Raw genomic sequence first — 18929 nt, forward strand, 5'->3', positions numbered from 1 at the left:
CATTCATGCTTACGCTGAAAAGATATTCACTTTACAAACTTGGGCATAATTTGCGGATATGAAGCAGACAAGGTTAACAATAAAAAAAAACATCAAATGCGTGTTGGTATAGTGATAAAGTGATTGATGTATGAGGCTAAAAGAATTGGATTCGAATCCACCATAACCCAGCCTTTAAATTTCTATTCATTTATAATTAAAAAAACAGCAAACCGGTTTTTGGACTAATAAACATGTTTGATCTTCCTTGCCCATAAAAAAAGTACACTATGTATTGTTAAGTTGTTATGACTTATTATCATATGATTATCCATCTAAGATTAAGTTGTGAGATCCAATCTCGTGAACCCAACATAATACCTATTCAATCACGAGATATAATATTTCAAACCGAACGAACACTATAACAATAACGAGAAAAAATATCATATCAAAATTAGACTTTAGAATGATATTGACTTACACCAATTTCTACCATAAGTTACTATTTTCCTGCCATCATCTGCAAATAATAGCAAAGTTATAAATACATAAAGTCGAGAAACAAGAATATATCATCCAATGCAGATCAATGGGAACAGTGATAAGAATTGGTATTACCTTGAAAATTTTCCCAAACATTCCTCCTGGCATGGAATTTCTACGTCGTACTCCATAAAACTTCTCCGCAATTTCATCAAGCAACTGATACGTTATGTCAACAGCAAAAAGTATGATTACCCATTAGGACAAATTTACGAGGATATATGGATAGTTAAATTACTGCGACTGGAAATACCATACTTCGTTAAAGAGACGTTCCCTATTTATACTTTGCCTGTAACGATCAAGCAACATACTGAAAAGAGGCAAAGCATCTCTCTGCAACCTGCATTGCAAATTTAGAAAGAAGGCATAGCTTTATCAGTTTGGTCATACTCACACAAGAATGAGAGACAGATCAATCCAGCTTACGTTTCTAGAAGAAAATTGGTGAACTGCATTAGGTCGGACCGAGGTAAATTGACTCCTTGAGATTGCACTTGTTTCTTAATCTCATCCATAAGGACGATAGCATCTCTGAGATTACCTTGAGCTAAGTGCCTAAAAGAAAAGGCGATCAGTTAATGTACACAAATTAGAAGTACCGTGAACCTCAATGGGAGAATTGATAACTAGATTCTACAAGGTCATCAGTTATATAAATTATAGGCGAATATGCACATCAGATATTTCTTCAAAAAAGAATTTCAACAAATACAACTACTAATAGCAATTGTTTAACAACTATAAATTTATATTTTCATTCGAAGCATACTTACATAAGAACTGCACGTGCAACAGCAAGATCGTCTTCACCTGGATAACACTACATTCAGAAGTTTTCAGATAAATAAGTAACAAGAGATATAGATAATCTGATCGTAACACTTCATATTATATAAAATTTTGTGACAACAAAATCTGTAACATATAAAACAGAAACAAGTTGTACTTTCATCTCATAGTGCCTATGCTCCATTGACTCCTGTTGTAACTCACAAAGTAAATAAAATTTGTGAATTTTATTAAAAAGGCAAGAGAGGTCAAAATTCAGAACAAGATTGATAGACCTTGCCCATGAAATTGACTAGAGTTGAAGCAAACTTCTTCGGGTTCCTCCCTCGAACAAAATGATACGTCACTCTGGACATATCCTGCATCAAATAACAATATTTTACATAATTCATACAGTTCCCAGGAAGTATTTGCTTCCAGTCTAATATTATCAGTAATCAATCATGTACCATAAAAAATCATTACAAAGTAGGAAGAGACCGGGGGGGGGGGGGGGGGGGGGGGCTTAAGAAAATGGTCAGTACTGTTTTATTCTCTAATAGCATAAATATTGAAATAAGAGTTACCAACTCAGGAGATTCAGTATATAGGTAATCAGATAGCATGTCATGAATTTCAGGAGATCCGTTCCTCTGCCCTCCAAATTCTGTAGACCACCTGTTCAGAAGATAATAAATTTATCAGGACATCCTGATCAAGGACAAATATAATAAGCAAAAAACACCAGAAATCTTGATATTATATGCCTTGATACAACCAAAGCATAACCACAAATTTGTTGTTCCAAGCCATAACAATGGCTTAGCATAAACAACCAATTACAGTTCAGTTCATCAGTTCTTAAGGAGACCTAAGAACTAAGAACCCCTTTATAGGATGCATAGAGAGGCAAATTTACAATTTTTTATCATCTGGTGTTGGAGGAATAGGAAAAACTTCCTCCATAACATTTAAATATTGTTCAATGGCAACACATCTGTCCTTGCAGGCTGTAATACAACTTTAAAATTGACAGCTTAGAAACCCACCATTCATGACAGTCGTTACTGATACTGTTAATAAATACATAGAATAAAATTCACTCCAAATTCAAATACAGATTACCTACACAGCTTGACCCCTTTGTCAACTAGTGTTCAAACTTATCGTCTGTTGCTTCTAGAAACTCGGCAAATTTCCTCTATTGTTTTTAAAGACTAATTCAAGTGATGGAAAATGGAAAAGAATTTAAATCTCGCTTGATAGCAGCTGCTCTTAAGAATGCTGAACAACCCTCAGCACGTGTTTTTTGCAGCTCCTAGAGCTTCAGCAAGTGCTGCATATCAACATCATCTCCCAGATCCAAATTTTGTGGTACGGATATTCGTGGAAACTTCTTGTAAATTTTCCTGATACGATCTGCACAAACTCTTAGATTCTATGTAATGTAAGATAAAGCCAAAAAAAGAACAGAAGAATCACAAATGTTTATCACTTAATCTGATAAGAACTATATACCAAACACAAAGGGGAGTAAGTCATCTAATTCATCAAAGTAGAGAAGGGAACATCAGGATAGATCTCCAACAGTCATTGGATAAGTAGTAAAAAGCATTGGTGATGGAAAAAATAAGAAACCAAAAAGATGGAACTGACCAAGAGTGTCATCTCCATAAGGGATGTTTCCTTTAACAAGATGTTCCACAAAACAGACGGCAAGCTCAGCACCGCATGTAACCTGAATTGAGTGTATACTGTATAGTTCATCAAGAGTTCCAACTTCCAGCTTGAGGTAATGTAGGAAGATTATATCATTTCATTTCTCTTTTGAAAAATAAAGAAGGCATGGAGCTTGAGGTCTCGAAGCTTAATAAAATTTAACTTAACATCTGGAAGTTTCTTATGCTACTGAATAGTTTTCAGCATAAATTATTATCACTTAGGGGGATTTACTTTTCACGATTGAGTATTTTTATCCTCGTTAATAGGATTCATCCAATCTTACCATTTCAATGGATATTAATCAATCAAAAATAAGCTCAAATGACAAAAATAAGTTCCAATATATCCTTATGGACATTGGATTAGTTACTAGTCTATACTATATTTATGTATAGAGTATATATGCTAATCCTCAAAAGTAAACACCCATTTGTAGTATCTTGTGTTAAAACTTAAAACCATTTTTATAAATAAATTTTCTTTGAGGGGATTTTACAAGGGCTTGACACAGACGCATATTGCAACACTAGAAAGAAATCAGTGGATATAATGTATTAAATGGGTACCCTCAGCTAAATGCTACAGAATATGAGAATAATATCACAAAAAACATAAGTCGGACATGTCCATTTGCTAATTGTAAGCAAGCACCTGTGTGAAAAATATCCAAGGCTTCTAGTACCTGTAGGCTGAAGCATACCTGCAGTCAATTAAAAGAAATAAGATTAAGTTTTATCAGGGGAAAAAGTGTCTTGACATTGGCAAGACTTGGCTATAATTATAAGTCACAAACATAAGAATATCCCCCTAAGTTCCCGAACATCACCACATCTGTTGGAAACCATATTATTTATTTTCCCAGTAGAAATGTAACTATCATACCTAGAACCAAAAGACCTATACATTTGCTGAGCGCCATAGAAGTTTTCCTTCCTCTGCAACTTTCTTAATCTTCTCAATTGTCTGCAATTGAGAGCTACGAAATATAACAGCCGGAAAGAATGGAACAAAGCAAAGTAATAAGACATTTACAAGATAATTCAGATGCACATCACATTACAGGTTGCATAAGCACTACTCTTTTGTTGATATAAAGATAATCAGATAGGAGGAGTAATTTTGAGAGGCACACCTCTTCAGCTGGTGCAAGTGAGACAAACCTGGCCCTTTCACGTGACATGCTCTTCTAAGAACTTTTCCAGAAAAAAAAATAGAGTAGAGGAAAGGAAAGGAACAATTCTGTTTACTTCGAAGTAAGCCCTGAGGCATTGCAAAATTGTGATTAACATATACGGAACGCGCGAACCATAGATAATCAATCTGATATCAATTCAGAAGTAGGAACAGTAAAAACTTCATTCAAATTAACAACGAAGGAAAAATTTTACACCTCTCATCCTCTACCAATCTCAGTCATTCCCAGCGTTAGTGCTGATTGGACGAGAAGATCTTAATGTACATTGGAATCAATTGGCAAAAGATACTTAAAAGAAAATGCGAAAATCAAAATTTTCCGTAGCTCACTTTACAAACACCAAGAACTAGCAACCTGCAATGATGCATATATCGAAATTTGGAAGCATTTACGACATAACTACACACGATTATTCTCCGCAAAGAAGAATTTCCTTGATTCTCTATGGAAAGAAGAGAACAGACAGAATCAGGTAGTAGTAATTACCTGATTTGGAGCTAGGGATTCGAATTGGAGGAATAGAAGGCGCAGTGCTGAAACGGCGAACAAGACGGGACAACGAAGGATTGAAATTCTGCTACCTTTTGTCATCTTTTAGTTAGAAAAAAATAATTAGAACATTAAACCAATAAATTCTAGTAATAAATAATTTTGAAACCATATAGTACTAGCATAGAAAGTATAAAATTGAAAGTTAAAAAATGTTATGAAAAAATAATAGTGGGGTTTGAAATGGGATGTCGACAAGTGAAATAGAGGTTTAGAGCATCTCTAACACACATGTTCAGCCCCGTCTCGGTGTGACGAGATGGCAGGGATACGTGCAAGCACTCCCTAGCGGCGGGCGTCACAAAAGGGGGAGGGGTCGCGGGCTGTCCCTCCTCTTCTCCTAACGTGACTGTTCCTGGTTCTTCCGTGAAGCCCACTCACCTCGGGTGAGTGGGCTTCGTCGTATATATTTATAAATAGATTTAATTATAAAAATATATATAATTTATTTTTATTTATTTATGTTTAAAACAAAAAAATTGTTAATTGACAACCTAATTTCATATTTTTTATTTTTATAGTTTTGATCTATTTTATTGTATTTTTTTTCTTTTGGGAGACTCTTTTTCTAATAGCTTGTATATATTTTTATTGTCATGTGCATTTAATTTGAATAATGTTTATATTTATGATTTAATATAAATTTAATTTGAATATTAATTTGTTTGTGAATATTTTAGTTTAATGAATCTCATATTTTAATTAAATTAAAAAAATAATTTAAATAGATTCCATAATTAATAATTTAAAATAGAAAATAAAGTTGTTCGACCCATGAATATGTAAATGTAGAAGATGCAACGTGGGAGATTGTTGATGAACTTCAGAGTCGATTTCCGCAGTTGATGTCAAGTTGGCTTTTGAAGGGGGAAATGATGATGAGTCTTGTAGCAAGGAAGAATCTTACATGGAAGGTTCTATGCAATGCATCATTCAAGAGTCATATTGAAGGATTGTGTAGTGAAGAGTTGTGTACATTCATTTCATTTCTATATATGTTCTTACCATGTTAATCTGCATAAATTCCCAAGAGGAAGAAGATCATGCTTATGCAATGTTAATTGTTGTTTTGTTGTTTGAAGGTAATTCGAACAAGGCATTGAGATACACTATGTATTTTTATTAAATAAAGAGAAGTTTTATAGATTATGTTAAAAGTAAACTCAAACTAATTTTTGGTCATTTTCATATTTTTTTTGGGACATCTCAAAATAAGTGAGTCATTTTCTTTTTTGACATTCTCTCTACTATATGTATAACATTTTACTTTATTCACTTTTCACTTTACTAATAAAATCTCATTTTTTAAATCTAGTGTAAAAAAAGAAATGTCTTTTAGCTATGGACAAAGGGAATACATCATTAGATTAACACATGCCCATAGCTTGGGCTTTCAAGAAATGGTAAATATGAAAGCAAACATTAGAAAACCTCCATCCACTAACTGGTCTTATTCTTATAGTCTTTTGGCTTTCTTCGAAAAAATCTTATACTTCCTGCGTTTCTTAATTAATTGAGATATTTCTGTTTGGTACCGAATTTAAGAATAATGTGTTAAACGGATAATTAATAAAATATAAGAGAATAAAGTAAGAGAGATAAAGAGATAATAAAGTATGAGAAATGATTAATTTTGCCAAAAAATCGTAATGATTCAATTATGTTTGGAACTTTTCAAAATAAAAAAATGACTCTATCAACATAAAATGGAGGGAGTAACTTATAAGTTGATGTTATTAAAACTGTTGACTTTTCTTTTTCTTTTTCAAAGAAACTTTACCAACAAAATTAATCATTAAATTTTACTCCATACTGGTGCGATCTCTTTGATCTGTTTGGACAAAAATTACCGAACATCGAGTTTTTGAATTTACGCTTGAAATTTATTGAATCTAATCAAGAATTGAAAATCGAATGAAGTGATGTGTTCGATTTAGTTTTGTCGGAAGTTTTGTTCACCCCAAAACGTGAACCTCTAATCCGAAACGGAACCTACTTTTAAATCGAGTATGTTATGCGATACCTAAAGTATAATCTAATTAAAACTATTTTACTACTATTTGGGTCCAAAATCATACTCCCCCATCCTTATATTACATGGCGCGTTTCGTTTTAATACCCTATATTGATCACGTTATCTTTAAATAATTGTATTACTATTTTTCAATTTTTTTTGAAGTGTAAATGCAAAAAAAAGAGCTATAAATATTGATCGAGCTGATAGATCGTAAGCGTTGACTTGATAACGACCTAATCCAATAAAGTATAATCTGAACCTGACTTGTTATGGAAACTTTCAACTCGAACATGAACTCGGTCTACTATCTTCAAACCCAAACACGACCCACGCGAGAATGACTTGTTAATAACACAATATAATTCGAATTAACACAACACAATAACGATACGAATCTTCATATTACACGATTAAACCTGATTTATATGAACCTAAGTAATAAAAAGAAGGATATGAACTCAATAAATTCAATTCAAAGTCATCAACATCATGTGTGTTGGTTTCGAACAAAAGGCTAAATTAAACTTCTTAATAAAACATCTATCATAATAATCGTCTGAAAGTTAGGTTTAGATTAAAAAATTAGTTCGATGATATATAATGAAGTAATATTTTAAATGTCAGTGTATTAAGAAAATAATTATTGTATCATTTAATTAAATGTGAAATATTTTTTATTCTGTGTACTATTGATTCAGATGTTATTGCATAAATAACTCTACTTTTCCATCATTTTTTGTTGTTTCTCAATGCATGATATAACTAATACAATATTCTCTCTGTCCACCATTAGAAGTCTCATTTCTTGAGTTAAGAAATGCTAAGAAAAATGGGTGGAAAAAAGTTAGTGGAATAGGGGTCTCATTTGTATATATTAGTTATAAATGAAATGTGAGTGAAATGAGTTAGTGGAAGGTGGGACCCTATTACCATTTATGGTAAAAGTGAACCGGGACTCCTATTCGTGGACGGACTAAAATGGAAAAACGGGACTCCTATTCGCGGACGGAGGAAGTATATTGTACCACTAGCTAGAAATAGAGGATATAATAAGTTTTTTTTCTGTGCAAATAATGACAAAACTTTAACCACTTATAAGTACCAGAATTTATTATGAAATAATATAAGAAGTTGTTGACAAAAATGTGACATAACTCATATGTCAGCGACGGCCAAAAATGTCATTCAAGTGATTTGGGCATTTTTGTCCAAAAAAGCTAAAAAATTATTCGTGATTTTATAAAACTTTAGGATTATTTGATATTTTTTTTTGTTAGGGATTCGTAGTGCAAAAACCAGGTTAGAGACTAATGGCGCACTTCACTCAATTTTATAAACGGGTTATGAAATGGGCCCAAAATTCAATATGAATTTGTGGGGTTCTTTTACTTGATTTTGTATATACAATGAGTGAGCAATATCGCTTAGATTCTCACATTTTCAGTTGCATAGTGAAAAACATTTATAGTTGAAATAAACTCAACCGATGCACTAATTATACTGTGTTCTTCTCTCTCCCCCCATATATTGTACTCCTACAAGTAATGTGAACTAAGTAGTGACACCAACCTATCAAATTGGTTCACCAAAACAACAACTAGAATCAAGCCCCCCCTAAACTAATCACTTTATTTTATAAAATTAAATCACCATTAATATACTACTAATATACTATATAAGTATAAATTAGTAATCCAAACACACTTACTAATTAATCCATGCATATCCAATAACACCAACCCCTTGTCTCTCTACATGGCAAAGGGGCCATCCCCTCTCATACCCCTGGCCCTAGTGGTGTTACTAGGCCTCCTCCTCCGCGGCGCGTCCTTCCCCCTCCTTGCCCTCGACCTCCACCTCCCTCTCGCCTCAGACGCAGAGCACGCGGTGTTCATGTGCATTGTGATGATCCCTTTCCTCCTCGTCCTCGCCCTCTACTCGGCCACCCACACCGTGGTGCTCCCCCTCGCCCTCATCCTCACCGCCTACACGGTCACCACCATGCTCCTCGGGCCCCTCATGCTCATCCTCGTCGTCTACCTCGCCAGCTCCTATTTGCCCGCCTTCAAGTGCAATGGCGAGGACCTCGGATGGGGGTGCCTCTTGATCCTCTCATTTATGTTGTTGCAGTGGATTCTCTCCGAGGAGGGCCGCCAGTCGGGGGCGCTGCTCCTCGCCGTCGTTGCCCTCATCTGCTATAGCCTCCGGCCTTGATCAAACTGGCTGAGTTTGTGTGTATATATGTTGGATCTGTTTCATTGACTTGAATAATAACAATATTGTTGGTATAGTTTGATGAAACGAAACAAAGAAATCATTAGTATATTTAATTTTCAATTTTTTTAAATTGTAGTAGTAGTTAAATGATTTACTTATTTGGTAGTGTAAACCCCAAAAAATGGATGGTATGCTGTTAGTCTGTTACTTTTCTGAATCTCCTGAAATAGTTGTTAATCTGATCCCAATTAATTAATCGTAGAGCAATTTCATTATTGAAATTATTGAGTAAGTAATCATTTCATTCGAGTACTGCCATCAAAGTAGGTCATAAATGTAACCATGATTAATCAGACTAGTGTTTGTGTGGTTCCAAATTTTCTCTTATTACGTCAAAAATAATTGAACATTTTTAAAATGGCAAATTGCTAAAACAAGAAATTTGATTAAATTCTAGTTAAATTTATTATTTAAAAAAGGTTAGTTATATTTTAATTTTGGCATTTTTTATCAATTGTCCCATTGATTTAGATTTGAAGAAAATTTATGTATGACTTAGAAGCTAAAATATTCTAAATCAATAGGTCAATTAAAAAAAATGATAAAATTATAATATACTACATAATTAGATATTTTTAAAAATCACAGGATTGACTAGAATATGACTTAAAATTTATGGTTTTTTCTTTTTTCAATTTTCCTTTCTTAAAAAATCAAGAGGCTGTCCCCTCTAGATTAAATAGTAGTATAACTTTACGCATATCTAATACGATCAAGTCACAATTTAGACAATTAATAATACTATCATTTTATGCAGGTAGTCGTGAATCGTTACAATTATATATGTCGATTGTCGTGAGAAGGTGATCTGCAATGACAATTTCGTGAAGGAATTGGTTGTTGCCTTTTTAATATAAAAACATTTATCGCTAGATTATTTTTTCTTTGAGAAGTGATGCATGGTGGTTGACGATACAGCACCTAAGATTTCATCTCCCTAATCTACTTTCAAAACCAGCTTTAATTACCAAATAGGTGAATAGTTTGGGTATATTTATTTTATTCGGCTACTTTTGAATTAATTTTGTACGATTATTGACTCTAATCAAACTCTACAGATAATCTATATTTAAAGATGATCAAATATGTGCAAACATTTTCAATAACAAGAATAACATAAAAAGGCAATTTCGCCTATATAGGAACTTTAACCCAACTTTGAAATTATGCGAGAATTAAACATTCTTTTAACACGATTTTTTTTTTCTTTATTGCACACTATTGTCTTATTAAACGAATTTCATCATGATTAAGTCCAAGAATGAAATCATCGACATCTGAAATTACGTATACATCTAAACTACAATACTATATATGTATATTGACTATTTAAATCATTAATTATTTCAAGCATTCATACCAACAATAATTTTAGGGCGATTGACATCCATGTAAAAATATGAACGATTTAAGGTTCGTGTCTTTAGAGACATAATTTTCTAGTCGAAATTTTATAGTAGTCGAAATTTGATAGTACGAGTTAGACACTAGTTATATGTAAAATAATACTACTAACAATTTTGATTATTTTTTAGCTCTGTTTACAACACGTTTTCACAAGTGCTAATCTTTAATTCAACAAATCTCAATACTTACAAGCGCAGTGATTCACTTTACTCTAAGCAAATCTCACAAACAAACAATAAAATCAAGTTATAAATTACTAATAATCGATTAATTTAGTTGAATAGGCTTTCAGTGGTATCCCAACGGAGCTGGATATTCCTTCAGTTCATGTCCTTGGCATTGTATGTCCTGCAATAAAAATCCAAAAATAATGTCATTACTAAAGACACAAAGAAATTAATAAAAAAAAAAGTAAACTTCAAAATTGGTCTTTGGGCGATAGTGTTTGCACCTTTAAATTTCTAAATTCGAGAAAACTATACTAAAATATAAAATATCATTTGAAGTCTTTATTTCCCTTTTCTACGCCTCAATGCTAAGTGGGCATAAACATCTTTCCGTTTTCACCCCTCATCTCTAAAGATCTAAAATTATACCATCTCTATCCACCATTTATTTTAAAAATTTGTTTGATTTTATAAAAAAAAGTAAAGAAGAAAGTTAGTTAAATGTGAGACTCATTTATAATACTCCTATTAGTTTTATAATGGATTGTGAGTAAAAGGTTAGTATAATAAAAATGAAATTAAATAAATAGTTGTATAAATCGTGACAATCTAAAATAGCAAAATGATTCATATTATATTTTTTCATAGACATGTTTAAATTATTTCCGATTTAGAGACCTAAAATGTGCTAATATCATTTTAGAGAGAACAAATCTGAAATCTGATTAAATTGACATAATTTGAAATAGTAAATTTAAAGATAAAATAATGAAAAAGAAGTGAAATTGGGAAATACTAGGATAAAGGCAAAATGGATTGAAAGAAAGATCGGGAAAAAAAGGTAGTACCGATGCATAGTGGTTGAGATCACGGTGATGCGCCTCATCAGCTCTAATAACGGTGACGACGTGCTTGAGCGTCGAATCCGCGGGAAGCCGCCAGTAATCAATGGCGATAGCCGGCGCGGGCTGATTCTCGACCAACCCCTTCTCCAAATCTTGGAGGAATTCGGTGTAGGAATTGACGGCCTCCTCCTCTAGGTATCCGACGATACGATGCGCTAATTTGGGCGAAATCAGATAGGCGGCGAAGTAGGCGTTGAAGAAGACGCCCTGCACCGCGATAACAAGGGCTCGCTCCGACCATTTCGGCTGCGATACTTCCAGGAATGTCATCAGATGCATCCGCTCGTTTTCCGCCTCTTCCAGCAGCGCCTTGATCCATCCCCCGCTTTGCTCGAACCGTCGCAGCGATTTCAGGTGCAGCATCATCCCGCCCACCATCCCCGGCACCGCCGCCACCGTCTCCAGCAGCATCGCGTGGCAAATGTGCCGCCTCTGTCAAATTTTATTAGTGTAATCTTAAGTTTTGGTTGTTATAGTGTACGACATCGGTTACCATCGATATGGCTGGAATTTTTCGAGAAAATCAGACACAAACAAGCACGGAGTTGATTGGTTTGCTGAGTTCTTATCCGGTTGATCAAATAAGAGTACTCCGATCATTTGTTGTTGGGTTATATCTGGTTGACCTGACCTAACCCTAACCCATTTCTCACCATTTCTCAGCCCTCATTCTTATAGTATTAGTTCTAAACTTTTTACAGTATTAGATAATTAGTGAGGAGCGTTCATAGATCGGAGTCATATGGAATTAACTATATACTCCCTCGTATTCCTAAAAGTATGAACTTTATGAGTTTTAATGCAAAATTGACAAGGTAAGAGAAAATAGTAGAAAAAAGTAGTGGGTTAATGTCGGTGGATAGTGGATCATTTCTTAAAATGAAGAGTTTCTATTTTTAGGAAACGAGATTGAAAAGAATTTCTATTATTAGGAAACGGAGAGAGTATCTTAAAATAAAAGTAGATTGAGAAAAAAAAAATTACCTGAAAAAATAAGTGGGTTGGGTATTTGAGAGCTTGGACCGTTCCATAAGCAATCTTGTCCATGAGAGTCTTAGCCTCATGGTGCTTCTTTACATCGATACTCGTGTCCGCCGTGTACGTCTCCCACGGCCGGAAACTGTTCCACGGCCATGGCGACCCATCGTCCTTGCGTACTTTGGGAGGAGTCACGCCCCAATAGCTGCTAACGATGCCTCGATCATCCTTACCATCGGCTCCTGATTTAGCCTTGTCTTGCGAAGCCATGCTACTCCGATGCCTGTTCCCGAGCATCGGGGTAGACTTTAGGAATGTAGAGCCTTGTGAAATTGTGGAAGTGCTATTGAATAGCCTTGAGACTTGCATTGCAGCGCGACGGCTCATTGTAGAAATTGAAGGCAAATGAGATACTATGAAGTTTGGTCTTGTTTGATTGATGATTGAAATTTGGAGCGATGCTTATATAGTGCGGATTTCTATTTGTAGGAAGGTGCTTAGAAATAACTACTTCTATTTTTTGTTATGTTATCTTGATATTTTGCTTAGATATTTTTATTATGCCTGTGACCCAAATTTGACACGATTTCTCTTGTAATTTTACATTTTCAGTTTCACATTAGTCACTGTTGCTTTTTTTAGTTAGGCACATGGACATGCCACCTTTTCAAAAATAAAATTTTCAGTTTCTTTTTTAGTTGTTTCAAGAACGTACTAATTAATTAAAAAGCAATCGATTGGTAAGTTAACAAACATTATTTTGCGAGTGTATTTTTTATTTTTTGGTAATAATAAATAACGTAATGAACGAGTCATTTGTTTTGTTTGATAGTAGTTACTAATCATAATATAGATTATTAATGATAATAGAAAATGATTGACAGAAATAAATGAACTTTCTTTCAAGTTGAAGCATGACTAGTTTGAATAATAAACGGTCGCAAATAGGCGCAGCCGGGAATTCTTGCAATAATATCTGGACATTACTTGATTGACAAGGAAATTTAGCACATCATGAATTTTGAATTTTCAACTTTATTATCAATATCGTTTTGGATGACGACGAAAGTATGCATCAATTATGCGAGGTTGTATTTTTGGTAAACCTCGGGTATGTAGAATAATAGTATGTGAATAGTATCCATATCCACACATAATATATTTGTGAAAGCATCACTTTTGCAAGAGTGAAAGCATGTACAAAGTGTATATTGGGAGTGAATTTTCTGTGCACTCGTATTTTCCTCCATCCGTCCATCAAACATTGTCTGGATTTAATTCGGAGCGGGTTTTAAAAAATTGAGTGAACTACACTACTAGTCCCTGATCTTATCGAAAAATGCACCAATGATGCCTAAAAATTACATTTTTGGTACATTTTGGTCTTTTATACCCCTCTGCATTTGAAAAATCTCCTAAATGCCATGTAGGGCATTTTCGGTATCTGGAAATTACATTTTTTGCACCTCTTCAATCATGCAATTATTTTGGACATACATAAAAGCACCTTTTACAACAAAAATATTTTCTTTTGAATTAATTCACTTGAATTTTTTAAATAATTACTTGAATAATGTATAGATTAAGCTTTATAATGAAAAAATTACTATAGTTCAGTTTAATATTTTTAGTAAAAAAATGTTCCTTGCAAGAGTTTGCTTTAATTTATGTTAGATATAATTCACTTAAATTTTAATTATTATATTTAAAAAATATTCTTCACTATACTATATTTTAAGTAACGTAATTAAAATATTTATTTTTCACTAAAGTAAAATTTAAATATTTAAGTAACATTTTTTAAAGAAAAAATTACTATAATTCACTATAATATTTTTTCTTCTCAAATTTTAAAAAAATTAGTAAAATTTTTAAGAAAAAATAAATCGCACAAAGAATTTTCTATAATTCACTTTAATATTTATATTTAAAAATATTACTATTAAATATAATATTTTCTTCACCAATATATAGATGAATCTGTATAAAAAATAATATTTAATTTTAAAAATAAATAAAGCATAATTAAAACATATGGTTTCATATTTAAAATTTTGAAATCATAAAGCATCAAATATTATTTAAATGAAAGTATAATTGAGTTTACAAAAGAAAATGGTGATGGAAGAAAAAATGAAATTTTTTTAAAGGAGAGTAGAAAGGTCCAAAATGCCCCAAAACTTTAAATATTCACATTAGTGGTGCCTAGGGTTACTTTAGTCTTATCGTACCAAAAATGATATAAAAAATTTTAGGGACCATTGGTGCATTTTTCGACAAGATCAGAGACTATTAGTGTAGTTCACTCTAACAAAATTTGAAGAAAAGAGAGTTAAAAAAAATTACATGAGTCTTACTTGTATATGTTAGTTTTATAATTAAGAGTTAACTACAAAACTAGTACCCAGAAAATGAGGTTTGCACCTTTTTAGTACCCAACATTTACAAAATTATATTTTCAGTCAAAAAGTTCCATAAATTCCAAATTCAGTCCCGATTTTTAATATTCTACCCTTTAGCCCTTGAGGGGTGTATTTATCAATTTAGTTTGATTTGAAGACCAAACTTGTGAATTTTGAATGTTTATGTACTTCTTTTGTGATTTTTTAAGGACCAAAACTCTTTGTGGTATTATTAAATCTTGTATATTATCTAAAAATAAATTATTTAAATATTTGTAGTATTATTTAAAATTTTGCATTACAATCAGAAAATTAATATGTATTTGTAGTATTATTTACAAAATATTGAATGGTCTATTTTTAAAAGGAATCATTTTTAGTTTAATGCATTCCAACAAATTTGTAAACATATTTTTCATTTGAACATCATTTGTATTCATCGTAAATTTCATTTCTCGTATTTTTGCATTGATACGGTAAAGGTATGAATTTTGTATATACAGCGCTATACCGCATTATACCGCAATTACGGTATATACCGCAAAATTATGATATATACCGTAATTTTGCGGTATATACCGTTAATAATTATATATATTTAACATATTTATTATCTATAATATTATAATATTTTATATTTTCAAATTCTTAAATCATTGATAACTGATGCGGTGTTTTTATTAAATAAGGAAAGTCAAGACACTTACTTAGTGAAGTGATTATAGTGACCTCACCTTTGATTTTGGTTTACCATTATAACCCAGGGTAACCTAGAAAACAAGCTGATACATCTAAGTTTGTCAAGTTCGTCGACTCTTGAATAAGGGAGACAAAGTGACAAACTTATCTGTTATAAGTGGTGGACGACGAAGCATGCATATGCATGGAGTTAATCTTGGACTCCATCGCAGAAAATCAAGAAAGGAGGTTTTGAAAGTTCGTTAGTTAGTAACGACTACTAGCCGTTGTGATTTCTTGAGTTGTTTCTTGTTTTGTTGTAACCGATTGAAGAGTGAAGTAAAGATCACTCATAGCTAGTATAAGTAGTTTGTTGTTTACGGTTGTGAGATAACATGAGCTCATAATCACTTCTTGATTCTCTCTAAAAAAGGTTTTAGTTTACAATTTCCATCTTCAAGTTAAAATCCTAGTTCCTATTCTTGTTCTTGCTTGCTTATTCTTTCGATCGCTTGGCTATACGATTTCAACAATTGGCGCCGTCTGTGGGAACCGGCAAAGTGATCGATCAACATCTCTGAAATGGCAGCTGGATTGGATGTGGAGAAATTGAATGGGAAGAATGACTACGGCCTATGGAAGATGAAAATGAAGGCGATGTTGGTGCAGCAGGGTCTGGCTGCGGTTCTTGCACCTGTTGAATCTGATGAGAAAGGAAAGGCTCCTGCGCCTGATGAGAAGACTCGCGCGAAGATGGAGGAGATGCAGCTCAAGGGGCATAGCGCGGTGATATTGTGCCTTGGTGATAAGGTTCTGCGCGAAGTCCAGGATGGGGAGACTGCATCTGGAATATTGAAGAGGTTGGATGGTGTCTATTTGGCGAAATCGCTCGCCAACCGTCTTTATATGAACAGAAGGTTGTACTCGTATGCTTTCTCTGAGGATAAATCCATCATGGAGCAACTAGAAGATTTTTGCAAGAGTGTGGAAAATCTTGAGGCTGTGGATGTAAAGATCTCTGACGAGGATAAGACGATCTTGGTTCTCAATGCACTCCCCAACTCATATGATCAGTTGAGGGATGCAATTCGTATGGAAGGGACAAGGCGGTTACCTATAGTGAGGTCCATTCGGCTCTTATGGCAAAGGAGCTGCAGAAAGGAAGTCACAGAGCCCAAGATCATCAACCAGAATCTCTTAATATCAAGAAGTGGAGCAAGGGAAAATTCAAGAAAAAGGTTGATGAGTTCAAGCCGAATGTCTCTGGTGTGAAAGAAACAAGAAGTTGCTACTGGTGCAAGAAGCCGGGGCATTTGAAGAAGGATTGTCATGGCTGGAAGAAGAAGCTGGCATCTGGATTTAAGCCTCACTCAAACTTGATAAGCAGTGATGGTGAAGAAAACTCAGAGGTGATGAATGTGGTGGACAAGATTGAAGAGGGGTCTTGGATCATGGACTCCGGCTGTTCTTTTCATATCTGCCCACATATTGAATGGTTCTATGATCTTGTCCAATGCCGCGGATCAGTCTTGCTAGGCAACAACAACTCTTGTAATATCAAAGGAATTGGTAATGTCAAATTGAAGCTGGCTGATGGAGAGACAAGGATTCTCACTGAGGTGAGATATATACCAGAGGTGAAGAGGAATCTCATCTCACTCGGAACTCTAGAGAAGAAGGGATATTCCTTTATATCTGAAAATGGAATCATGAAAATCTCTAAAGGGCATGATGTCAAGATGGTGGCTCGAAGAGGTGGAAGTCTGTACTACTTGCAGGCTACTGCCATTATTGGTGAAGCTAATGTGTCCACCAAATCTGATATACATCAGTGGCACCTCAGGCTGGCACATCCGGCAGAAGGCACTCTTAAAGCATTGCTCCAGAGAAAGCTCATTGATGCAGTGAAAGTAGAGAAGATGAGCAAGTGTGAAGACTGCTTGCTTGGAAAGGCAAAGAAGCAATCATTCCCTACAGGTATTCATTCCTCAACCCCACCATTAGATTACATACAATCAGACTTGTCGGGGCCATCTCAAGTCAGAAGTCTTGGTGGGGGTAGATACTACATGAGTATTATAGATGATTTCTCAAGAAAGGTTTGGGTCTTTATTCTCAAAGAGAAGTCTGAGGCTTTTATAACTTTCAAGAATTGGTGTATTGAGATGGAGAATGAAAAGGGAAGGCCTCCAAAGACATTGAGAACAGATAATGGGCTTGAATACTTGTCTAGGGAGTTTGAAAATTTCTGCAAGAGCAAAGGGATAAAACACCACAGAACAGTTCCAGCCAACCCCCAACAAAATGGGGTGACAGAGAGGATGAACCGAACACTATTAGAGAGAGTCAGATGCCTCTTGTCATCATCTGGAGCTGGAAGGGAATTCTGGGCAGAGGCAGTGAGCACATCGGCTTATTGCTTAAATAAATGTCCATCCTCTGCTATAAAGGGAGCAATACCGGATGAGAAGTGGTATGGATCAATACCTAACTACTCAAGGCTCAAGCCGTTTGGTTGCAAGGCTTTTGCATACCTAAAGCAAGGAAAACTACAAGCTAGAGCATTGCAATGTATTATGCTCGGTCATCAAAAGGGTGTTAAGGGGTATCGGTTATGGTGCATAGAACCTGGAAATAAGAAGGTGATAGTCAGCAGGGATATTGTCTTTATAGAGGACTCAATGCCTTTGTTGGATAGTAAGGCTGGTAAGAATCTGCTGACAAAACTGATTCTCAGTCAGAGGATGTGCTAAGTCCTTCTTGCAGCAGGTTTGATGTTGAAGCTGAGAGTACTAGTGAAGTACAGGGAAATCAAGATGATCAGAATGAAGTCTTGATGGATCAGTATGAAAGCCCCCAGCAACATCAGATGGCGAGGGATAGGCCAAGAAGGAATGTGAGGCCACCAGCGAGGTTTGATGACTATGAAATGCTCTATTATGCCTTGCATGTTGCTGAGCAGTTGGAAGCCTCGGAGCCTGCCACATATACTGAGGCAGTGAATGGCCCTGAGAGAGAGCAGTGGCTTCAAGCCATGAGAGAGGAAATTGATTCCCTCATAAGCATCAAGACCTGGATCTTGGTGGAGAAGGCTGAGCACAGAAAGGTTGTTGGGTGCAAATGGGTTTTCAAGAAGAAAATGGAAGTTGCAAATGCACAGAGGGTCAGGTTTAAAGCAAGGTTGGTTGCTAAAGGCTTCAACCAGGTGGAGGGAGTGGACTTCAATGAAGTATATTCTCCTGTGGTGAAACATCATTCAATCAGAGTACTACTTGCAGTTGCTGCAAAGAAAGGCTGGGAAGTAGAGCAGCTTGATGTCAAGACGGTCTTTCTTAA

General features: G+C 34.6%; 2 protein-coding genes across 10 annotated transcripts; both read right to left on the minus strand.

Annotated features, from left to right (window-relative positions):
- Positions 1–272: 272 nt before the first annotated feature.
- LOC121758947 (protein GET4-like) lies at positions 273–4879 on the minus strand. Of its 9 annotated transcripts, XM_042154399.1 has the most exons (12): positions 4700–4876; positions 4179–4278; positions 3901–3981; positions 3670–3718; positions 2953–3034; positions 1884–2715; positions 1593–1676; positions 1302–1348; positions 955–1083; positions 784–868; positions 601–684; positions 273–502 (listed from the first exon to the last, which is right to left on the minus strand). In XM_042154399.1, exons 6-12 carry the CDS (start codon positions 1920–1922, stop codon positions 485–487), a joined length of 486 nt encoding a protein of 161 aa, XP_042010333.1. In that variant the 5' UTR covers positions 1923–2715; positions 2953–3034; positions 3670–3718; positions 3901–3981; positions 4179–4278; positions 4700–4876; the 3' UTR covers positions 273–484. The 9 variants fall into 9 exon arrangements, with proteins under 9 accessions (XP_042010333.1, XP_042010336.1, XP_042010330.1 ...); XM_042154402.1 differs by having other exon boundaries at positions 1884–1974; positions 2590–2715; positions 3901–4879; XM_042154396.1 differs by having other exon boundaries at positions 1884–1974; positions 2422–2715; positions 3901–4877.
- A 5668-nt stretch (positions 4880–10547) lies between these two features.
- Positions 10548–12949, minus strand: LOC121757055 (ubiquinol oxidase 2, mitochondrial-like). Its single transcript, XM_042152529.1, has 3 exons — positions 12520–12949; positions 11479–11967; positions 10548–10811 (listed from the first exon to the last, which is right to left on the minus strand). The coding sequence occupies exons 1-3, from the start codon at positions 12898–12900 to the stop codon at positions 10752–10754; spliced, it is 930 nt and encodes a 309-aa protein (XP_042008463.1). The 5' UTR covers positions 12901–12949; the 3' UTR covers positions 10548–10751.
- Positions 12950–18929: the final 5980 nt, after the last annotated feature.

This window comes from Salvia splendens, chromosome 12, assembly GCF_004379255.2.
Source record: "Salvia splendens isolate huo1 chromosome 12, SspV2, whole genome shotgun sequence".
Classification (NCBI taxonomy): domain Eukaryota; kingdom Viridiplantae; phylum Streptophyta; class Magnoliopsida; order Lamiales; family Lamiaceae; genus Salvia; species Salvia splendens.

Excerpts from the sequence above, each read along its gene's own strand:
- LOC121757055 (XM_042152529.1), bottom strand. The coding sequence starts at position 12,900 with ATGAGCCGTCGCGCTGCAATGCAAGTCTCAAGGCTATTCAATAGCACT. Across the intron at positions 11,968-12,519 it reads CAACCCACTTATTTTTTCAG|AGGCGGCACATTTGCCACGC; the intron begins GTAATTTTTTTT and ends AAAATTTGACAG. Across the intron at positions 10,812-11,478 it reads ATCTCAACCACTATGCATCG|GACATACAATGCCAAGGACA; the intron begins GTACTACCTTTT and ends TTTTTATTGCAG.
- LOC121758947 (XM_042154402.1), bottom strand. The coding sequence starts at position 1,922 with ATGCTATCTGATTACCTATATACTGAATCTCCTGAGTTG. Across the intron at positions 1,349-1,592 it reads TAGTCAATTTCATGGGCAAG|TGTTATCCAGGTGAAGACGA; the intron begins GTCTATCAATCT and ends TTCTGAATGTAG. Across the intron at positions 1,084-1,301 it reads GTTGCACGTGCAGTTCTTAT|GCACTTAGCTCAAGGTAATC; the intron begins GTAAGTATGCTT and ends CTTTTCTTTTAG.